Below are 18,692 nucleotides of genomic sequence, written 5' to 3'. Positions count from 1 at the left end.
TATACTCTTAATATTTTACTTTACTTAATACTGTCCTCCCTCTCTCACAAGCCTGTAACCTTGGCATTATCCTCAATCATCCCTCTCATTCAACCCACACATTCAATCTGTCATGAAATCCTGCCTGTTCTACCTTTACAAAATCTCTAGAATCCTCCCTTTCCTCTCCATCCAAACTGCTACTAATCTGATCCAAACACTTAACCTATCCCACCTCGGCTATTGCATCAGCCTCCTCGTTGACCTCCCTGCCTCCTGTCTCTCCCCACTCCAGTTCATACTTCACTCTGCTGCCCGGATCATTTTTCTGAAAAACTGTTCAGTCCATATCACCCCTCTCCTCAAAAAACTTCAATTGTTGCCCATCCACCTCAGCATCAAACATAAACCCATTTCCATCGGCTTTAAGACACTCAATCAACTCTCTCCCTCCTACCTTACCTCACTGATTTACTACTACAACCTAGCCAGCACACTTTGCTTCTCTAACATCAACCTATTCACTATACTTCGATCTCGCTGACCCCTTGCGCAGGTCATTTTTCCAGCCTGGAATTCCCTACAGTTCATCACTCTCCCCACCTTCAAAACCCTCCTAAAATCACATCTCCTCCAAAAGACCTTTATTTCCCCTATCCGCCCTGCCTCTGCATAGATTCTGTGCTTGGCTGTGTACCCCTTAAACCCTTTGATACTCACACTAGCCCCCCAGCACTTATATGACTTTCCTTATACTCTATTTCTCTGATCCACATTTTATTTTAACGTCTGTCTCCCCCTTTTTTTATCAGTACTTGTTTAGTGCTTTCTGTGTTTCAAGCACTGTTCTAAGAGCTGGGGTACACACCTGATTAACTGGGTTGGATTAACCCAGACCCTGTCCCACAGGGGGCTCAGTCTAAGTAGGAGGAAGTAGGATATAATCCCTATTTTACAGATGAGGAAACTGAGGCACAGAAGTGAAGCGACTTGCCCAAGGTCACATGGCATGCGAGTGGAGGAGGGGGGATTAGAACTCAGGTCCTCTGACTCCCAGGCCCGGGCTCATTCCACTAGACTATGCTCCTTCCTTTCCCCAACCAGGGTATCCATCCACTCCATAGCTGGCCTGTCCTTCCCCTACCCACTTTCCCCTCTGGCCCCAGGCCGCTCCAGTTGGAAACTTGGCCCCAAAGGCCCCTCCAACCCTGGGACAGCTGCTTTCAAGAGTCTTGTCCATCAGGTCCCAGTCAGGGATGGAGACAGGTCCATGGCTTTTGGGAAGCAGGATGAACTGTAAAGGAAGAGGAAGAGTGGAAAACCCACACAAAAACATGCGAGTTGAAAGCATCATGGTGGGCGGAATGTGAAGATGAAACCATTCCTTCAAGGCGAAGCGTTTCTAAAGTCAACTCCAGTCCCCTCTCGACCCAGTCTTACCGGTGGCAAGACCAAACTCAACTGTGGGGAGGGGGGCCCAGGCCTCAGGGTTTGGACCCTCTCTCCTCAGCGAGAGGAGCAGAGGCGAGAGTGGATTGAGGGCTTTGCTCAAGGTCAACGCCGTGGGACCTGCGGGGGCCGACTTGGGCTCAGATCTTCAAAAGAGGCGGAGCCCGGCTGGTTCCAGCATTTCGGCTTAGAAACCAAAGGGGAGACAGAGAGAGAGGCAGTTCAGAGGCACAAATGAAGGCTTTGCAAACCTTTTAAAAAAATAAAAGGAAGCCCTCCGCGGGCTCCTCCGGGAAGACAGATGCGATAGAAATGCAAGAGACCAGTCGTGTTGGAGGCGTTCGGCGCTCCCTAAAGTCTCCCCCGGCCAGACTGCAAAGCTCCAAACTCTGGGGCACAGGGCTTCAAATGGCATCACCTCCGGGAAGGTTAGGGTGAGACTTAAACCTCAGAAGCAGTTACATTCCCGCTTCCCTCCATTCCACTCACCGAGGGTCACGTGAGATTGAGGCGGGGAGGCGTGCGCTAGGTGGAGATGTTGCCCACCCGGCCACTGCCAGAGCTTCAGAGCCATGGGCAGAATTCAGCTGAGACCCGAGGAAACTTGGCAAAGAAAAAGAAACCCCTTCTACGCGAGCGGTATCAACCAGGCCGAAATGATCAGGCCGCAAGCTGCTGTCGGCTATACGGCACACACTGATTTTTGGAACGAAGCATTAAGGAAATCTGAACAGACCGCAGTACCCTATTTCCCTACTGCTTTTTGTTTTTCCTTTGTGTATTTGACCTTGACTCATCTTGCTTTAGTGTTCTTATTGTTTTGTCTTGTCTTATGCCTTTGAGTCGTTTCCGACACATAGCGACACCACGGACACATCTCTCCCAGAACGCCCCGCTCTCCATCTGCAATCATTCTGGTAGTGTATCCAGAGTTTTCTTGGTAAAAATACGAAAGTGGTTTACCATTGCAGCCTTCTGCGCAGTAAACTCCAGTCTCCCCTCTTGACTCTTTCCCTTGCCGCTGCTGCCCAGTATGGGTGAGTTTTGACTTGTAGTAGATTGCCTTCCACTCGCTAGCCACTGCCTAAGCTAGGAATGCAATGGGTAGGCCTCTGCTTGACTATCCCTCCCATAGCCGAGACTGATAGAGTACTGGAAACTCTCCAGGTGTGAGTCTGAGAGGGGCTCTTATTGTTTCACCTCCTTTTAATGAGCCTGTCCCATTTCCAACCCCTTCCCTCTAACCACCCCTCTCACTTTTACCTCTCAGCTGCCTTTGACTATCCCTTTCTCCTCAACACTTTCTCTAACCTTGGCTTCATGGAGTCTGTCCTTTCCTGGTTCTCCTCTTATCTCTGGACGTTCATTCTCGGTCTACTTCGCGGGCTCCTCCCTACTAACTGTAGGGGTTCCTCAAGGGTCAGTTCTTGGCCCCTTCTCTTCTCCATCTATACTCACTCCCTTGATGAACTCATTCGCTCCCACGGCTTCAACTATCATCTCTGCGCAGATGACTCCCAAATCTACATCTCCTCCCCTCTTCTCTCTCCCTCCCTCCAGGCTCATATCTCCTCCCGCCTTCAGAACGTCATCACCTGGAAGTCTGCCCGCCACCTAAAACTCAACATGTCCAAGACTGAGCTCCTTATCTTCCCTCCCAAACCCTGTCCTCTCCCCGACTACCCCATCACTGTGGATGGCACTACTGTCCTTCCCATCTCACAAGCCTCGGTGGCATCCTTGACTCTGCTCTCTCATTCACCCCACACATCCAATCCGTCACCAACACCTGCCTGTCTTACCTTCACAATATCGCCAAGATCCGCCCTTTCCTCTCCATCCAAACTGCTACCTTGCTGGTACAAGCTCTCATAATATCCTGACTGGATTATTGCATCAGCCTTCTCTCTGATCTCCCATCCTCCTGTCTCTCCCCGCTCCAGTCTATTTTTCATTCTGCTGCCCGGATCATCTTTCTACAGAAATGCTCTGGGCATGTCACTCTCCTCCTCAAAAACCTCCAGTGGTTGCCTATCAACCTTTGCATAAAACAAAAACTCCTCACTCTTGGCTTCAAAGCTCTCCATCTCCTAGCCCCCTCCTACCTCACCTCCCTTCTCTCCTTCTGCAGCCCACCCCATACACTCTGCTCCTCTACCGCTAATCCCCTCACGGTCCCTCGTTGGTGCCTGTCCCGCTGTCGACCCCTGGCCCATGTCCTACCACTGACCTGGAATGCCCTCCCTCCTCATATCCGCCAAACTAACTCTCTTCCCCTCTTTATAGCCCTTCTGAGAGCTCACCTCCTCCAGGAGGCCTTCCCAGACTGAGCACTCCCTTTCCCTCTGCTCCTCCTCCCCTCCCCATTCCCCCTACTCCCTCCCTCTGCTCTTCCCCCTCCCTTCCCCACAGCACTTTTGCATATTTGTATATATTATTTATTACTCTATTTATTTTGTTAATGATGTGTATATATCTATGATTCTATTTATCTTGATGATATTGACGCCAGACTACTTGTTTTGCTTTGTTGTCTGTCTCCCCCGTTTAGACTGTGAGCCTGTTGTCGGGCAGGGATTGTCTCTATCTGTTGCTGAATTGTACATTCCAAGCACTTATTACAGTGCTCTGCACATAGTACGTGCTCAATAAATACGATTGAATGCATATCTTTTACCATTTTGGAAGTGCCAAAATGGTGCCCAATGGGCACCTTAATAATAATGATGCTGATAATTGTTAATAATAATAACAATAATGTTGGTATTTGTTAAGCGCTTACTATATTCCGAGCACTGTTCTAAGCACTGGGGTAGATACAAGGTTATCAGGTTGTCCCACATGGGGCTCACAGTCTTCATCCCCATTTTACAGATGAGGTAACTGAGGCACTGAGAAGATAAGTGACTTGCCCAATATCACACATCTGACAAGTGGCGGAGTCGGGATTAGAACCCATGACCTCTGACTCCTAAGCCTGTGCTCTTTCCACTGAACCATGCTGCTTCTCTAAGTTAAGCACTTTACTATGTGTCAAGCACTGTTCTAAGCGCTGGGGTAGATACAAGCTAATCAGATTGGATACAGTTCCTGTCTCACTTGGGGCTCACAGTCTTAATACCCATTTTACAGATGAGGTAACTGAGGCCCAGAGAAGCGAAGTGACTTGCCCAAGGTCCTTCTGACTCCCAGGCCCGTGCTCTATCCACTAGACCATGCTTGATTCCATGCTTGATTCTGAGCAAAGAGCAGATACCCTGAAATTCAAAGCCCTTCCTTACTCCCCTTGTCTTATGCCAACCAGTCATCTCCTACCCCCAGCGACGCCATGGACACATCTCTCCTACCCTCTTTCATAAAGCAATGACCCCGTCATCCAGCAAAAAATCACCAGCAAATGGCAGATATCCTGGTTGGTCTTGCTACCAGCGGCAGATGTGTTAATTGACAACAGTAGTAATAATAATATCAATCAATCGATGGTATTTAATGAGCACTTACTGTGTGCAGAGCACTGTACTAGGTGCTTGGTAGATATAATCTCTGCCCTCAAGGAGCTTACTGTTTGAAGAGGGAGACAGTAATATAAATAAATAATTTATACATAGGTACGTGAAGGCTGAGGGTTGGGCAAATATCAAAAGCCACTTTTTTCCAGAGAAGATCCAGAGAAGGCTGTTGTTGATGATGTTGATGGTGTTGATATTTGGCATCAAGAGGGAAGGGAGAGGGAACCACTACTAATAGTAGCAATAGAGGTAATAGTAATGATATTTATTGAGCACCTGCTGAGTGCAACGGTGATATTTAATAATGGTGGTATTTGGTAAACACTTCCTATATTCTGAGCACTGTAGTAAGCACTGGAGTACATACAAGATCATCAGGTTGGACACAGTTCCTGCCCCACACAGGGCTCACAGTTACTGCCCCACACAGGGCTCACAGTCTAAGTAAAAGGGTGAGCAGATATTGAATTCCCATTTTACAGATGAGGAAACTGAAGCACGGAGAAGTTAAATGACTTGTTCAAAGTTTTTTTTAATGGTATTTGTTAGGCACTTACTATGTGCCAGGCACTCTCCTAAGCTCTGGGGTAGATACAAGGTATTCAGGTTGGACACAGTCCACGTCCCACATGAGACTCACAGTGTTAATCCCCATTTTACAAATGAGGTAACAGAGGCACAGAGAAGTTAAGTGACTTGCCCAAAGTCACACAGCAGACGAGTGGTGGAGCAGGGATTAGAACCCAGGTCCATCTGACTCCCAGGCCCATGCTCTTTCCACTAGGCCATGCTGCTTCCCTTGGGGGTCAGGAGCTTTTGATACAGAGGAAAGTGGGAAGCCATTGGGGTTTTTTGAGGAGGAGAGAGATGGATCCTGAATGTAGCTTGTCTCTAGACTGTAAGCCCATTATGGGCAGGGAATGTGTCTGTTACATTGTACTCTCCCAAGTGCTTAGTACAGTGCTCTGCACACAGCAAGTATTCACTAATATGATTGACTGATTGAATGACAATTTAGGAAGATGACCCAGGCAGCAGAATGTAGTACAGCCTGGAAAGGGGAGAGGCTAGAGGCAGAGGGACCTATAGGAGGCTGTTGCAGCAGTCTAATTGGGAGATCATGGGAGCTTGAACCAAAATGGTGCCCATTTGGGTGGAATGTAAGGGTCAGACCAGAGAGCTACTGTGGAGAAAGAACTGACAGGATTTAGTGACAGACTATGAGGGTTAAGAGATAGCACGAAGTCAAAGATGGCTCCAAGATTACCAACTTCAGGGACAGGTTGGTGGTATTGTCGACTAATTGACTGACTGATGGACTGAGCCAGTGAAAGAGACTGAGAAGGAGCGGAGGAGGAGAGTTGGGTGAGTACCATGCTCAGATTGTGTTTCTAGGAGAAGGGAGAGATCAATGGGGCCAAGAATTAGAATGGACTAGAACCCATTAGATCTAGCTACTAGGAGGCCACTGGAGACCTCAGAGAGCGTGGCATCAGTGGAGCTAAGGGGAGTGGAAACCAGGTTGCAGCGGCTCTAGAAGAGAGTTGAAAGAGAGGAAGCGAAGACAGCATGTGCACAATCTGTTCAAGGAGTTTGAGCAGGAATGAGAGCGGGGCCAAGGAGCGGTAGCTGGAGGATGCAGTGGGATCCAGAGAAGGCTGCTGTGGATGATGTTGATGAGGATGGATAGGAATGAACCAGAGTGGTGCCCATTTGGGTGGAAAGGGAGGGGCAGACGCAGGTTCTAATCTCGGCTCTGCCAATTGCTTGCTGTATGACCTTGGGCAAGTCACTTAATTCTCTGTGCCTCAGTTACCTCATCTGTAAAATGGGGATTAAGACTGTGAACCTCATGTGGGACAGGGACTTTGTCCAACTTGATTAACTTTTATCTACCCCAGCGCTAAGAGCAGTGCCTGACATAGTAAGCAATTAACAAATACCATAAAAACAAACAAAACAAAGCAGAGTGGTGCCCATTTGGGTGGAAAGGGAGGGGCAGGCCTGGGTTTTAGTCCCGGTTCTGCCAATTCCTTGTTTTGTGACCTTGGGCAAGTCACATCTCTCTTTATTGCTGAATTATACTTTCCAAGCACTTAGTACAGTTCTCTGCACACAGTAAGCACTCAATAAATATGTTTGAATGAATGAATGTTCTCCCTCCTACTTAGACCATGAGCCCGACGTGGGACAGAGACTGTGTCTGACCTAATTAATTTGTACCTACCCCAGAGCTTAGAACAGTGTTTGAAAAATAGTAAGCACTTAACAAATACCATAAAAAAAAAACCTGCAAAAACCACTGAACATGGGGCTCTACAGCCCTGTCTGCCTGAGTCAAGTGGCAGAACCAGCCCCAGGGCACAGGCTGGCCCCCTTCACACTACTGCTGGGGGGACCAACTCAATTTTGGAGATCCTCACCATTTATTATTATTACTTATAATAATTGTGGTATTTGTTAAGCTCTTACTATGTGCCGGCACTGTACTAAGCACTGGGGTAGATATAAGCAAATTAGGTTGGACACAGTCCCTGTCCCACATGGGGCTCACAGTCTTAATCCCCATTTAACAGATGAGGGAACTGAGGCCCCATGGAGCAAAGTGACTTGCCCAAGGTCACACAGCAGACAAGGGGCATAGCCGGGATTAGAACCTAAATCCATTTGACTCCCGAGCCCGTGGCTCTATCCACTAGGCCACGCTGTGGAGGAAGCTGGGTAGGGATGCAGCCCCATTTTTATGGTTTGCTGAGGTGTTCCCAGCAAGAGCGTGCTCATGTCATGCTCGTGTCTCCCCTATCCTAAAACAGCCCTCCCTTGACCCCACCGTTCCCTCCAGTTATCACCCCAACTCCCTCCTACCGTTCTTCTCCAAACTCCTTGAGTGAGTTGTCTACACTTGCTGTCTCCAGTTCCTCTCCTCCAATTCTCTTCATGACTCCCTCCAATCTGACTTCTACCCCCTTCATTCCATAGAAACCACCTTCTCAAAGGTCACACGTGATCTCCTTCTTGCCAAATCCAACGGCCTCTACTCCATCTTAATCCTCCTCGGCCTTTCATCTGCCTTCGACACTGTCGACCACTCCCTTCTCCTGGAAACATTATCCAACCTCGCCTTCATGGACACTGTCCTCTCCTGGTCTTCCTCCTATCTCTCTGGTTGCTTACTCTCAATCTCTTTTGCAGGATCCTCCTCTGCTTCCCACCCCCTAACTGTGGGAGTCCCTCAAGGTTCAGTTCTGGGTCCCCATCTATTCTCCATCTACACCCACTCCCTTGGAAAACTCATTCACTCCCATGGCTTCAACTATCACCTCTATGCAGATGATTCTCAAATCTATATCTCCAACCCTGATCTTGCTCCCTCTCTTCAGTCTTGCCTTTCCTCCTGCCTTCAAGACATCTCTACTTGGATGTCCTCGCGTCATCTCAAGCTTAACATGTCCAAAACAGAACTCCTAATCTTCCCACACAAACCCTGTCCTCCCCCTGACTTTCCCACCATTGTAGACGGCACCACCATCATTCCTGTCTTACTAGCCCATAATCTTGGTGTTATCCTTGACTCCTCTCTCTCATTCAACCCACGTATTCAATCTATCACTAAATCCTGTTGGTTCAACTGTCACAATATCACTAAAATTCACCCTTTCCACTCCATCCAAACTGCTACCACGTCAATCCAAGCACTTATCCTATCCCACCTTGATTACTGTATCAGCCTCCTTGCTGACCTCACTGCCTCCTGTCTTCCCCACTCCAGTCCATATTTCACTCTGCTGCCTGGATCATTTTTCTACAAAAACATTCAGGCCATGCTTCCCCACTCCTCAAGAACCTCCAGTGGTTGCCCATCCAACTCCGCATCAAACAGAAACTCCTTACCGTCGGTTTTAAAGCACTCAATCACCTTGCCCCCTTCTACCTTACCTCGCTCCTACTACAAGCCAGGTTGCACACTTTGCTCTTCTAATGCCAACCTCCTCACTGTATCTTATTCTTGTCTATCTTTCCGCAGTCCCCTCGCCCACATCCTGCCTCTGGCCTGGAATGCCCTCCTTCTTCCTACCTGACAATTACTCTCCCCACCTTCAAAGCCTTACTGTCCACCATCAAAGCCTTATTGAAGGCACATTTCCTCTATGAGGCCTTCCGTGACTAAGCCCTCGTTTCCTCTTTTCCCACTCCCTTCTGCGTCACCCCTCCCCGATTTGCTGCCTTTATTCATCCCCCACCCCAGCCCCACAGCACTAATGTACATATCAGAAATGTATTCATTTATATTAAAGTCTGTCTCCCCCTCTAGACTGTAACCTTGTTGTGGGCAGGGAATGTGTCTGTTATATTGTTGTGTTGTACTCTCCCAATCACCTAGTACAGTGCTCTGCAGACAGTAAGCGCTCAATAAATACGATTGACTGATTGATTGATTGATTGATATCCTGGTCCACCGTGCTATTCCCCAACTCTGTCTCCTTTCCCATGAGGGCCTCTGCCAACTTCCCCTGTAATTATATCTGCTCCCTCAGGTCACACGCTGTCCTAGCCTGCCTGCCTGCCTGCCTGCCGTTATCTCCCCTGTCGCTGGCTTACATCTGCACCTCACTCCTCTCTGATGCCCTTGGCAGAAAGCAGCCCTCCCATTTCCCCACTCCCCCCAAAGCCTGGTGGCAGAGGGACATGGCCTTTATCTTTTCCTCATTGCCTGGGGCTTTTTCTCGACCATCACTCTTGACACAGGCTCTGGGCCAGGAGATAATCTGGGCAGGCGGCTTGAATAATGCCAGACAGGATCCAGGCAGCAGCTTCCCCTCACATGGGAGCTGACTAGGATTCTTCTCCTCACTTCTCTAGGGCAATGCCAGCAATTTCTGACTGCCGGTGTCTGAGGGTCTCTTCAACACAAGATGATCAGGCCTAAGGCATCCTCATGAAAAGGGGGGGCACGTGCCTGGGAGTCAGAAGGACCTGAGTTCTAATCCCGGCGCCACCACTTGTCTGCTGTGTAACCTTGGGCAAGTCACTTATATTCTCTGTGCCTCAGTTCCCTCAGCTGTAAAATGGGGATGAAGACAGTAAGCCCCCTGTGGGGCAGGGGCTGTGTCCCACCTGATTAATTTGTATCTACTCCGGTGCTTAGCACAGTGCCCGGCACATAGTAAGCACTTAATATATACCATTTAATAATAATAATTTAAAAACCCTCTCCTCCAGCCAGAATCAGATTTAGGAAGGGGCGCAGGAGTCATGACCAGGTAGTCAGCTCAATGAGGGAAAGGTCCCCTGCTCCTTGGAACTGAGGAGAATCCCCAAGCTTTTTGGGGGCAGGGTGGGTAACTAGAACAAGCTCCCCCTGTCCCTTTGAACTGGAGAGGGCCAGAACAGAGCTTCAATCTTCTCTCTGAACCTGCGGTTTGGCCCCTGAATTTCAGAAGCAGCTGTGGTTTCTTCCCCAGCCTGTCCTGACAGCTTGTCGGGAGATCTGGGTCTGAGGTAATAATAATAATAATAATGCTAATAAAATTTAGAGCAACTCTCTCATCAGGGTAACCCATAATGGAAAGGTCTAAGCTGAAGTGTCAAAGTTGATTCACCTGTGCTGGGCAATAGCGGCATGGGAAAAAGTCAAAGGCAGATGATCAAGTGATCAAACAATAATAATATTTGTTAAGTGATTACTAAGTGCCAAACACTATACTAAATGTTGTGGTAGATACAAGGTAATCAGGTTGGACACAGTACCTGTCCCACACAGTCTAAGAAGGAGGGAGAACAAGTAGGTTTTGGTTTTTTTTGTCATGTCTCAAGCACTTACTATGAGCTAGGCACTGTATTAAATGCTGAGGTAGATCAGCTAATCAGCTTGGACACAGTACATGTCCCACATGGAGCTCACAGTCTTAATCCCCATTTTACAGGTGAGGTAACTGAGGCCCAAAGAAGTGAAATGACTTGCCCAAGGTCACACAGAAGATAAGTGGAGGAGCTGAGATTAGAATCCAAGTCCTGATTCCCAGACCCATGCTGTATCCAATAGGCCACAGGAATTGAATCCCCAGTTTACAGATGAGAAAACTGAGGCATAGAGAAGTAAAATGACTTGCCCAAGGTCATCCAGAAGGTAAGTAGTGGAGCCAGAATTAGAACTCAGGTCTCCTGACTGAGGTCCCCACAAGGGTCTGGGCTCCAGAACCCCCACAAGCTGATCCACTGAGCCACTACCATTTCCCAAGGCTGGACCACCCCTGCCCAAGTGGGAACAGGTCCAGTCCAGCTGGCTTGTCCTCTAGGCTGGCAGCAGCGATGTTGACAACGAGGAGGCAGAGGGATGTCATAAATACTTTCTCCTTTTTCCATTTTCCTTCCCCTCCTCTTCCCCACTTCCCTTCTCTTTGTCATCCCAGTTCTCCTCTTTCTCTCCACCTCCATATTACATCTCCCCAGGCCTCTCAACTCTCAATGAATCAAGCCTCACCATGGCAGGAGAGTTTGCATATACTAATTAAGCTTAGAGCTATGCCATTGAGAGATACTCTCTCACTGGGGTTACCCATAATGGAAAGGTCTAAGCCGAAGCATCAAAGTTGATTCACCTGTGCTGGGCAGCATCAGCATGGGAAAGAGTCAAAGTGATCAAAGACAACAGCAGAGACTTAAGTTTTACTGTGCAGAAGAAGGCAATGGTAAACCACTTCTGCATCTTTACGAAGAAAACTCCATGGAAAAAGAACCGTAAAGTTGCTATGAATTGGAAACGATTTAATGGCATCTAAGAAGAAGAGGAACTCTCAAAGCCTTAATCCGGTTCTGCTCCTGTCCCCAGCTCAGATCCCACCACGTTTATAAGCCAGAGGGAGGTAAATGGTCCATGATGGGTCACTAGGGGGGATGTTGGGGACGTCGAGGAGAAAGTGAAGGGCATTAGATGGCGCTGCTCTTGAAGACAGAGTCCTGTGCTGTGTCGATGTTGGGCCTGTCCCATACTGTCTAGGCTTATCAATTTAGGGAAGTCAGGAGCTGAACAATAAACCAGTGAACCTGGGCTGTATAGACAGCCAATCAAGATCAATTATGATGATGATGATGATGGCATTTGTTAAACGCTTACTATGTGCAAAGCACTGTTCTAAGCGCTGGGGAGGATACAAGGTGATCAAGTTGTCTCACGTGGGGCTCCCAGTCTTAATCCCCATTTTACAGATGGGGTAACTGAGGCCCAGAGAAGTTAAGTGACTTGCCCAAAGTCATTCAGCTGACAAGTGGCGGAGCTGAAATTAGAACCCATGACCTCTGACTCCCGAGACCGTGCTTTTTCCACTGAGCCACGCTGCAGATCTCAGACCCCCCTCATTTTCCTCCTTGTAGGCTGTTCACCTGAATGTATTGGGTCAATGTCTTAACCCACCCACTTGGGGCAGGGTCATATGACCCTGGGACTGATGGAACCAGAGCCTCTGTCCAAGAAGGAGCTATTTATGGTAGGAGCTACCATACTAGCAAGGGGTTATGCTCTCCAAATACCCTGCCAGCTGCCCACCTAATGGCTTCTGAGTGCCACATGGCCAGCCATGCACCAGCTTGGCGGATTCCACTTCCAGGTGAAACCAAGGGGGCCATGGCATGTCCCCATGATGTCCACCTCCCACCCTGCCTGTTGACAAGTTAAGTCTTGCCCTCCTCCTTCTCCTCTTCATCATCACCGTCGTCATCCTCCTCCTCCTCCCTCTTGCACCCTGCTCCCACCTCCCCCTCCTCAGAAATCTGGAACATGGGGATTTCATGGGTGGGAGCCGGGGGTTGGTATAGGCTGGCGGAAGGATCCTTTTTTGAGGTTGCTTCAGGAATGTAAGCACCATATTAAACTGTCAAAAGTGCCAGGGGAAGGGGAACGTGGCTTCTACTTACGATATTTGGATGTGAGAGCCTCAGTAAAACTCCAATTTCGGTCCTTATGATCTTTTTGTCAATCTAAAAAAAAAAAAAGAGGATGACACAGAAAATCTTTTTCGTTTTCTGGATAGTTGAAGGGCATCAAGCCGCTGCTGCCCCAGGAAGATGAAACGGGAAAGATGATGAATGGACTCTGCCTTCTCCACAAGCATTGAGCTCCCTCCTCCTAGCAGGCTTGGAAAAGTTCCAGGATGCAAGGCCAGTGGGTAGAACTTCCAGGGACTCAATCAATCAATTAATCGTATTTATGGAGAGCTTACTGAAGCGAGAGCGAGAAGCAGCGTGGCTCAGTGGTAAGAGCCTGGGCTTGGGAGTCAGAGGTCATGGGTTCTAATCCAGGCTCCCTCACATGTCAGCTGTGTGACTTTGGGCAAGTCACTTAACTTCCCTGTGCCTCAGGTCCTTCATCTGTAAAAGGGGATTAAGACTGTGAGCCCCTCGTGGGACAGCCTGATTATCTTGTATCTACCCCAGCGTGTAGAACAAAGCTTGGCACATAGTAAACACTTAAATACCAATGTTATTATTATTATTATTACCGTGTGCAGAGCACTTGTACTGAGAGCTTGGAGAAGGCAGAGCACCCACCTTGAGGCCGAGTAGATTGGAGCTCTGGGCCCGAGGAGACTACAGGACTTCACCCCTGTAGATGAGCACTGGGGGTGGGGAGACGGGGAGTGATTCATTCCTACCCCACGGTCCTGGGTCCCTTTCCCTAGGGATAGCCCTGCAAGCCAGTAGGAGAGGCCGCTGCTCCCTACAATTCCTTCTGGAAAATTACAAGCTTTTCCTTTAGACGACTGAGCAAATGCTGTGTTACCTTGGGCAAGTTATTTAACTCCTCTGTGTCTCAGTTTCCTCATATGAAGAAGGGAGATTCACTACCTGTGAGCCCCTTGTGGGACAGGGACTATGTCCACTCTGCTCATCTCGTCTCTACCTTAGTGCCTGGCATATAGTAAGCGCTTAACTGATCCCACAGTTATCATGAAATGCTTCAAAATCTCTAGGGTGGTAGTCCAAAGTCCTGGTTAGTCCGGCCTGGCGGCGCCAACTGAGACAGAAGGGTGCCTGCAGTGCCACAGCTCATCTAGGAGGATCTCTCAACGTCTCTGACATTTTCATTCGTTTGTAAGTTCGGATTTACTGAGTGCCTACTGTATGTACAGTAATAGGCGCTTGGGAGAGCACTGTACTATACAACACAATGGAAAGACCCGGACCCTCTCTCCCTTCCCAACATACTAACATGAATCAGATGTGTCTTTCTGACAAAGCAGACTGACTTGGCCGCCCCCCGTCAACCTCCAACCCCACCCCACCCCACCTCCGCCTCTTCCTATCCAGGACATGCTCTGCTGCTACCCATTGTAAACAACCAAAGGCGATCTTGGAGGTGCACAGTGGGTCCCCAATCAGCTGGACCCCCGCATACTGCCATAGATGCCTCCTGATGGCTGATGACTCTGTGGAATGTGTTTATAGATGCTACAGGCCTCTTGTGCATACTGGAGTCAGTAAGCAAATGGAGCTGGGGGATGGGAGGGGTGAGTGTTAATGTACAGGTATGAGTGTGCACACATGTGGATATGGCTGAGAACACATGAATGTGTACATGTGTGTATGTGTGTGTCTGCATGTGTGAGGGGAGTATATGAATGAGCCAAACAGGGAGCAGTGGGCAGAGTATGCATGTGTGTATGTGTGAGCAATAAAGTGCTTGTTAATCATTACTAACTAGCAGTTAATAATAATAATGATTATGGTATTTGTTAAGCACTTACTTTGTGCCAAGCACTGTTCTAAGAGCTGGGGTAGGTACAAGTTAGTCAGGTTGGACACTGTCCCTGTCCCATATAGAGCTCACAGTCTTAATTTCCATTTTATAGATGAGGTAACTGAGGCCCAGAGAAGTGAAGTGAGTTGCCCACGGCCACACAGCAGACAGGTGGCAGAACCAGGATTAGAACCCATGAACTTCTGACTCCCAGGCCCTTGCTCTATCCACTAAGTCAAGCTACTTCTCTTAACAATTCCCTTAGCAATTGAGTGTCAGTCAATCAATCAGAGCACTGTACTAGAGTACATTATCAAAATAAACAGTCACATTCCCTACCCATAACGAGTTTACAGTCTAGAGGGGGAGATAGACATTAATATAAATACATTGCAGATATGTACATAAGTGCTGTGGGGCTGGGTGGGGACACGAATAAAGGGAACAAGTCAGGGTGATGCAGAAGGGAGTGGGAGTATGTACCGTGTGCTGGGGAGAGATGCACAGACATTGATTCCAACTAGAACCCTGATCTAGCTGAGAGCACCTAAAAGGGGAGGGGTAGGGGAAGGGAAGGTAGAGATTTCTGCTGAGGTTTGGGGATTTCTCAGGGACTTACTGTCTTCTTCAGGATCTTGGCAGCATAGGGTTCCCGTGTCCCTTTGTCTTCACAGCAGAACACCACCGAGGTGGCACCCCTGGACCAGAAACACAAGAGACAAAAAGACAGTTTTTTTCCTTCCGGGAAACCCACACCTGCCTGAATGGCTGCAGGCCCCGCCAATCCAGGGCGAGGTTCCCAATCTGGCCAGTGGAACTGCTTAACAACTGCTTGACAGAGAAGCAGTGTGGCCTAATGGATAGAGCACAGGCCTGGGAGTCAGAAGGACCTGGGTTCTACCCCCAGCTCCGCCACTTGTCTGCTGGGTGACCTTGGGCAAGTTGCTTCACTTCTCTGGGCCTCAGCTACCTCATCTGTAAAATGGGGATTACAACTGTGAGCCCCATGTGGGATAGGGACTGTGTCCAACCTGATTACCTTGTATCTATCTACCCCAACTTTTAGAACAGTGCCTGCTATGCGGTAAGTGCTTAACAGATACCATTAAAAAAAACCTCAGTTGGTCAGCTAGCCCGGGTCCAGCTCCTTGAACTTCCCGTGAGGGAATGCTGCAGGGAGGGCCTAAAGGAAAAGACAGGAGACACACACACATTCACTCATTCAGTCGTATTTATTGAGCGCTTACTGTGTGCAGAGCACTGTACTAAGCTCTTGGAAAGTACAATTCGGCAACAGAAACAATCCCTACCCAACAATGGGCTCACAGTCTAGAACGGGTAGACAGACAACAAAACAAAACAAGTAGACAGGTGCGCGCGCACACACTCTCTCTCTCTCTCTCTCTCTCTCTCTCTCTCTCTCTCTCTCTTTCTCTGGGATATGGTCACTGTCCATGCCTGTCTGAGGAGGTAAAGCACTGGGCATCCCCAACATCTGTCCTGCTGACCTGGCTCCACACCCTTCACTGGGCTTTCGGATGCTTGATTGAGTGTTCAAAGAGGTAAAGATTAAGAAACGGCCCACGCTGGAAGACTCCAAGGAAAGTCAGAGATGCAGAGAGCAAAGCTAGGGGATCAAAGCCAGCCGACACCTCAAACTTAACACAACCAAAACAGAACTCCTCATCTTCCCACCCAAATCCTGTCCTCCCCCTGACTTTCCCATCACTGTAGACAGCATCACCATCCTCCCTGTCTCACAGGGCCATAACCTTGGCATTATCCTTGACTCATGTCTCTCATTCAACCCACGCATTCAATCTGTCACCAAATCCTGTCTGTTCTACCTTCACAATATCTCTAGAATCTAACCTTTCTTCTCCATCCAAACTGCTACCATGTTAATCTGAGCACTCATCCTATTCCGTCTTGATTACTGCATCAGCCTCCTCACTGACCTTCTTTCCAACTGTCCCTCCACACCCCAGTCCATATTTCACTCTGTTGCCTGAATCATTTTTCTGAAAAACCTTTCAGTCCATATCTCCCCACTCCTCCAAACCCTCCAATCACTGCCCATCCAGTTCTGCATTAAACAGTAACTCCTGACCATTGGGCATTAATACATTTACTCACCTCTCCTCCTCCTACCTTACCTCACTGATCTCCTACTACAACCCAATCTGCACATTTCACTGTAACACCAACAACCTAATCTCTGTACCTCGATCTGGTTTGTCTCACCACCGATCCCTTGCCTATGTTCTCCCTCTGGCCTGGAACTCCCTCCCCCTTCATATCTGGCAGACCATCACTCTCCCTCCATTCAAAGCCCTCCAAAAATCACATCTCCTCCAAGAGGCCTTCCCAAACTAAACCCTTTATTTTCCCTATCTGCTCTCCCCTCTGCCTCGACTACTAACTTGGCTGTTACCCCTTAAGCACTGTGATAATCATCTCCTCCAGGAGGCCTTCCCTAGCTAAACTCTCCTTTTCCTCGTCTCCCACTCCCTTCTGCATCACCCTGTTTGCTCCCTTTGTTCTTCCCCCTTCCCAGACCCACAGCACTTATGTATATATCTGTAATTTTTTTTTATATTAATGTTTGTCTTCCCACCTCTAGACTATAAGCTCATTGTGGACAGGGAATGTGTCTATTTATGTATTGTTCTCTCCGAAGAGCTTAGTACAGTGCTCTGCACAGAGTAAGTACTCAATAAATACAATTAAATGAATGAATAACAAAGAAACAGGGTCTGGAGGAGAGAGTTTGAGGTGAGGAATGGATAAAGGGGCAGGAAAAAGAAGTTGCTGTTTTCTGTTTGGACCCCTTCCTTGCTTGGAAAAGTGAGAAAAACAATTTAAAGGCTCCAATCTGCAGCCCCCACAGGGAGAGGGGGAAAGGCCAGGGCTCAGAATAAACTCCCCTGTTCTGCTTCCGCTTAATGAGCTTCCAGGGGATATGAGCACAAAGTTTCTGACAAACTCACCCTGCTTCCCTGGGGCCCGTGCCCAGAAAACTGCAGAAACCAAGTCTTTGTTTCCCCTGCCTCTCATACACAGTCAGCCGGACCTCAGGATAATTGTGTCGCTTTATGTCTGATCTGAAGGCTCAATCAATTGATCCATCACTGTTATTTATTGAGCATTTACTTTCTTATTCTATGGTATTTGTTAAGTGCTCACTATGTGCCAGGCACTGTTCTAAGACCTGGAGTAGATACAAGCTAATCAGGTTGGACACAGTCCCTGTCCCAGAGGGGCCTCACAATCTTAATCCCCATTTTACAGATGAGGTAGCTGAGGCACAGAGAAGTGAAGTGACTTCATAATCATAATCATAATAATAATTATGGTATTTGTTAAGTGCTTACTATGTGCAGAGCACTGTTCTAATCGCTGGGGTAGAAACAGGGTAATCAGATTGTCCCACGTGGGGCTCACATTTTTTAATCCCCATTTTTACAGATGAGGTAACTGAGGCACAGAGAAGTTAAGTGACTTACCAAAGGTCACACAGCAGACAAGTGGCGGAGCTGGGATTAGAACCCACGACCTCAGACTCCCAAGCCCGAGTTCTTTCCACTAAGCCACGCTGACTTGCCCAAGGTCACACAGCAGATAAGTGGCAGAGCCGGCATTAGAACTCAGTTCCTTCTGATTCCCAGGCTCGTGCTCTATCCATTTGGCCACACTGTTTATTATGTGCAGACCACTCTCCTAAGCACTTGGGGGAGTCCAATACACAGAGTTATTAGACATAATAATAATGTTGGTACTTTTTAAGTGCTTACTATGTGCAGAGCACTGTTCTAAGCGCTGGGGTAGATACAGGGTAATCAGGTTGTCCCACGTGAGGCTCACAGTTAATCCCCATTTTACAGATGAGGTAACTGAGGCCCAGAGAAGTTAAGTGACTAGCCCACAGTCATACAGCTGACAAGTGGCAGAGCCGGGAGTCGAACCCATGACCTCTGACTCCGAAGCCCAGGCTCTTTCCACTGAGCCATGCTGCTTCAGCA

The 18,692-nt window shown here is 48.3% G+C and overlaps 1 protein-coding gene and 1 non-coding gene across 4 annotated transcripts in view; both read right to left on the bottom strand.

The window, feature by feature from the left end:
* Window positions 1-18,692, bottom strand: part of LOC100076517 (calcium/calmodulin-dependent protein kinase type IV-like) — a 70,080-nt gene that overhangs the window by 38,529 nt on the left and 12,859 nt on the right. For all 3 annotated transcript variants that reach the window (XM_029051743.2, XM_029051744.2, XM_029051745.2), the window contains exons 3-4: window positions 15,290-15,368; window positions 12,849-12,911 (exon numbers count right to left, since the gene is read on the bottom strand). In XM_029051743.2, the coding sequence (XP_028907576.1) occupies window positions 12,849-12,911; window positions 15,290-15,368 (142 nt within the window). The remainder of the gene's footprint in view (window positions 1-12,848; window positions 12,912-15,289; window positions 15,369-18,692) is intronic.
* On the bottom strand, window positions 2,476-2,613 carry LOC114807179. Its single transcript, XR_003755232.1, has one exon. It is a non-coding gene; the product is annotated as a small nucleolar RNA SNORA7 (small nucleolar RNA).

This window comes from Ornithorhynchus anatinus, chromosome X1 (assembly GCF_004115215.2).
Source record: "Ornithorhynchus anatinus isolate Pmale09 chromosome X1, mOrnAna1.pri.v4, whole genome shotgun sequence".
In the NCBI taxonomy this organism is placed as follows: Eukaryota; Metazoa; Chordata; class Mammalia; order Monotremata; family Ornithorhynchidae; genus Ornithorhynchus; species Ornithorhynchus anatinus.
The sequence above is the reverse complement of the archived record's forward strand: the minus strand, read 5'-3'. Positions and strand labels throughout refer to the sequence as shown.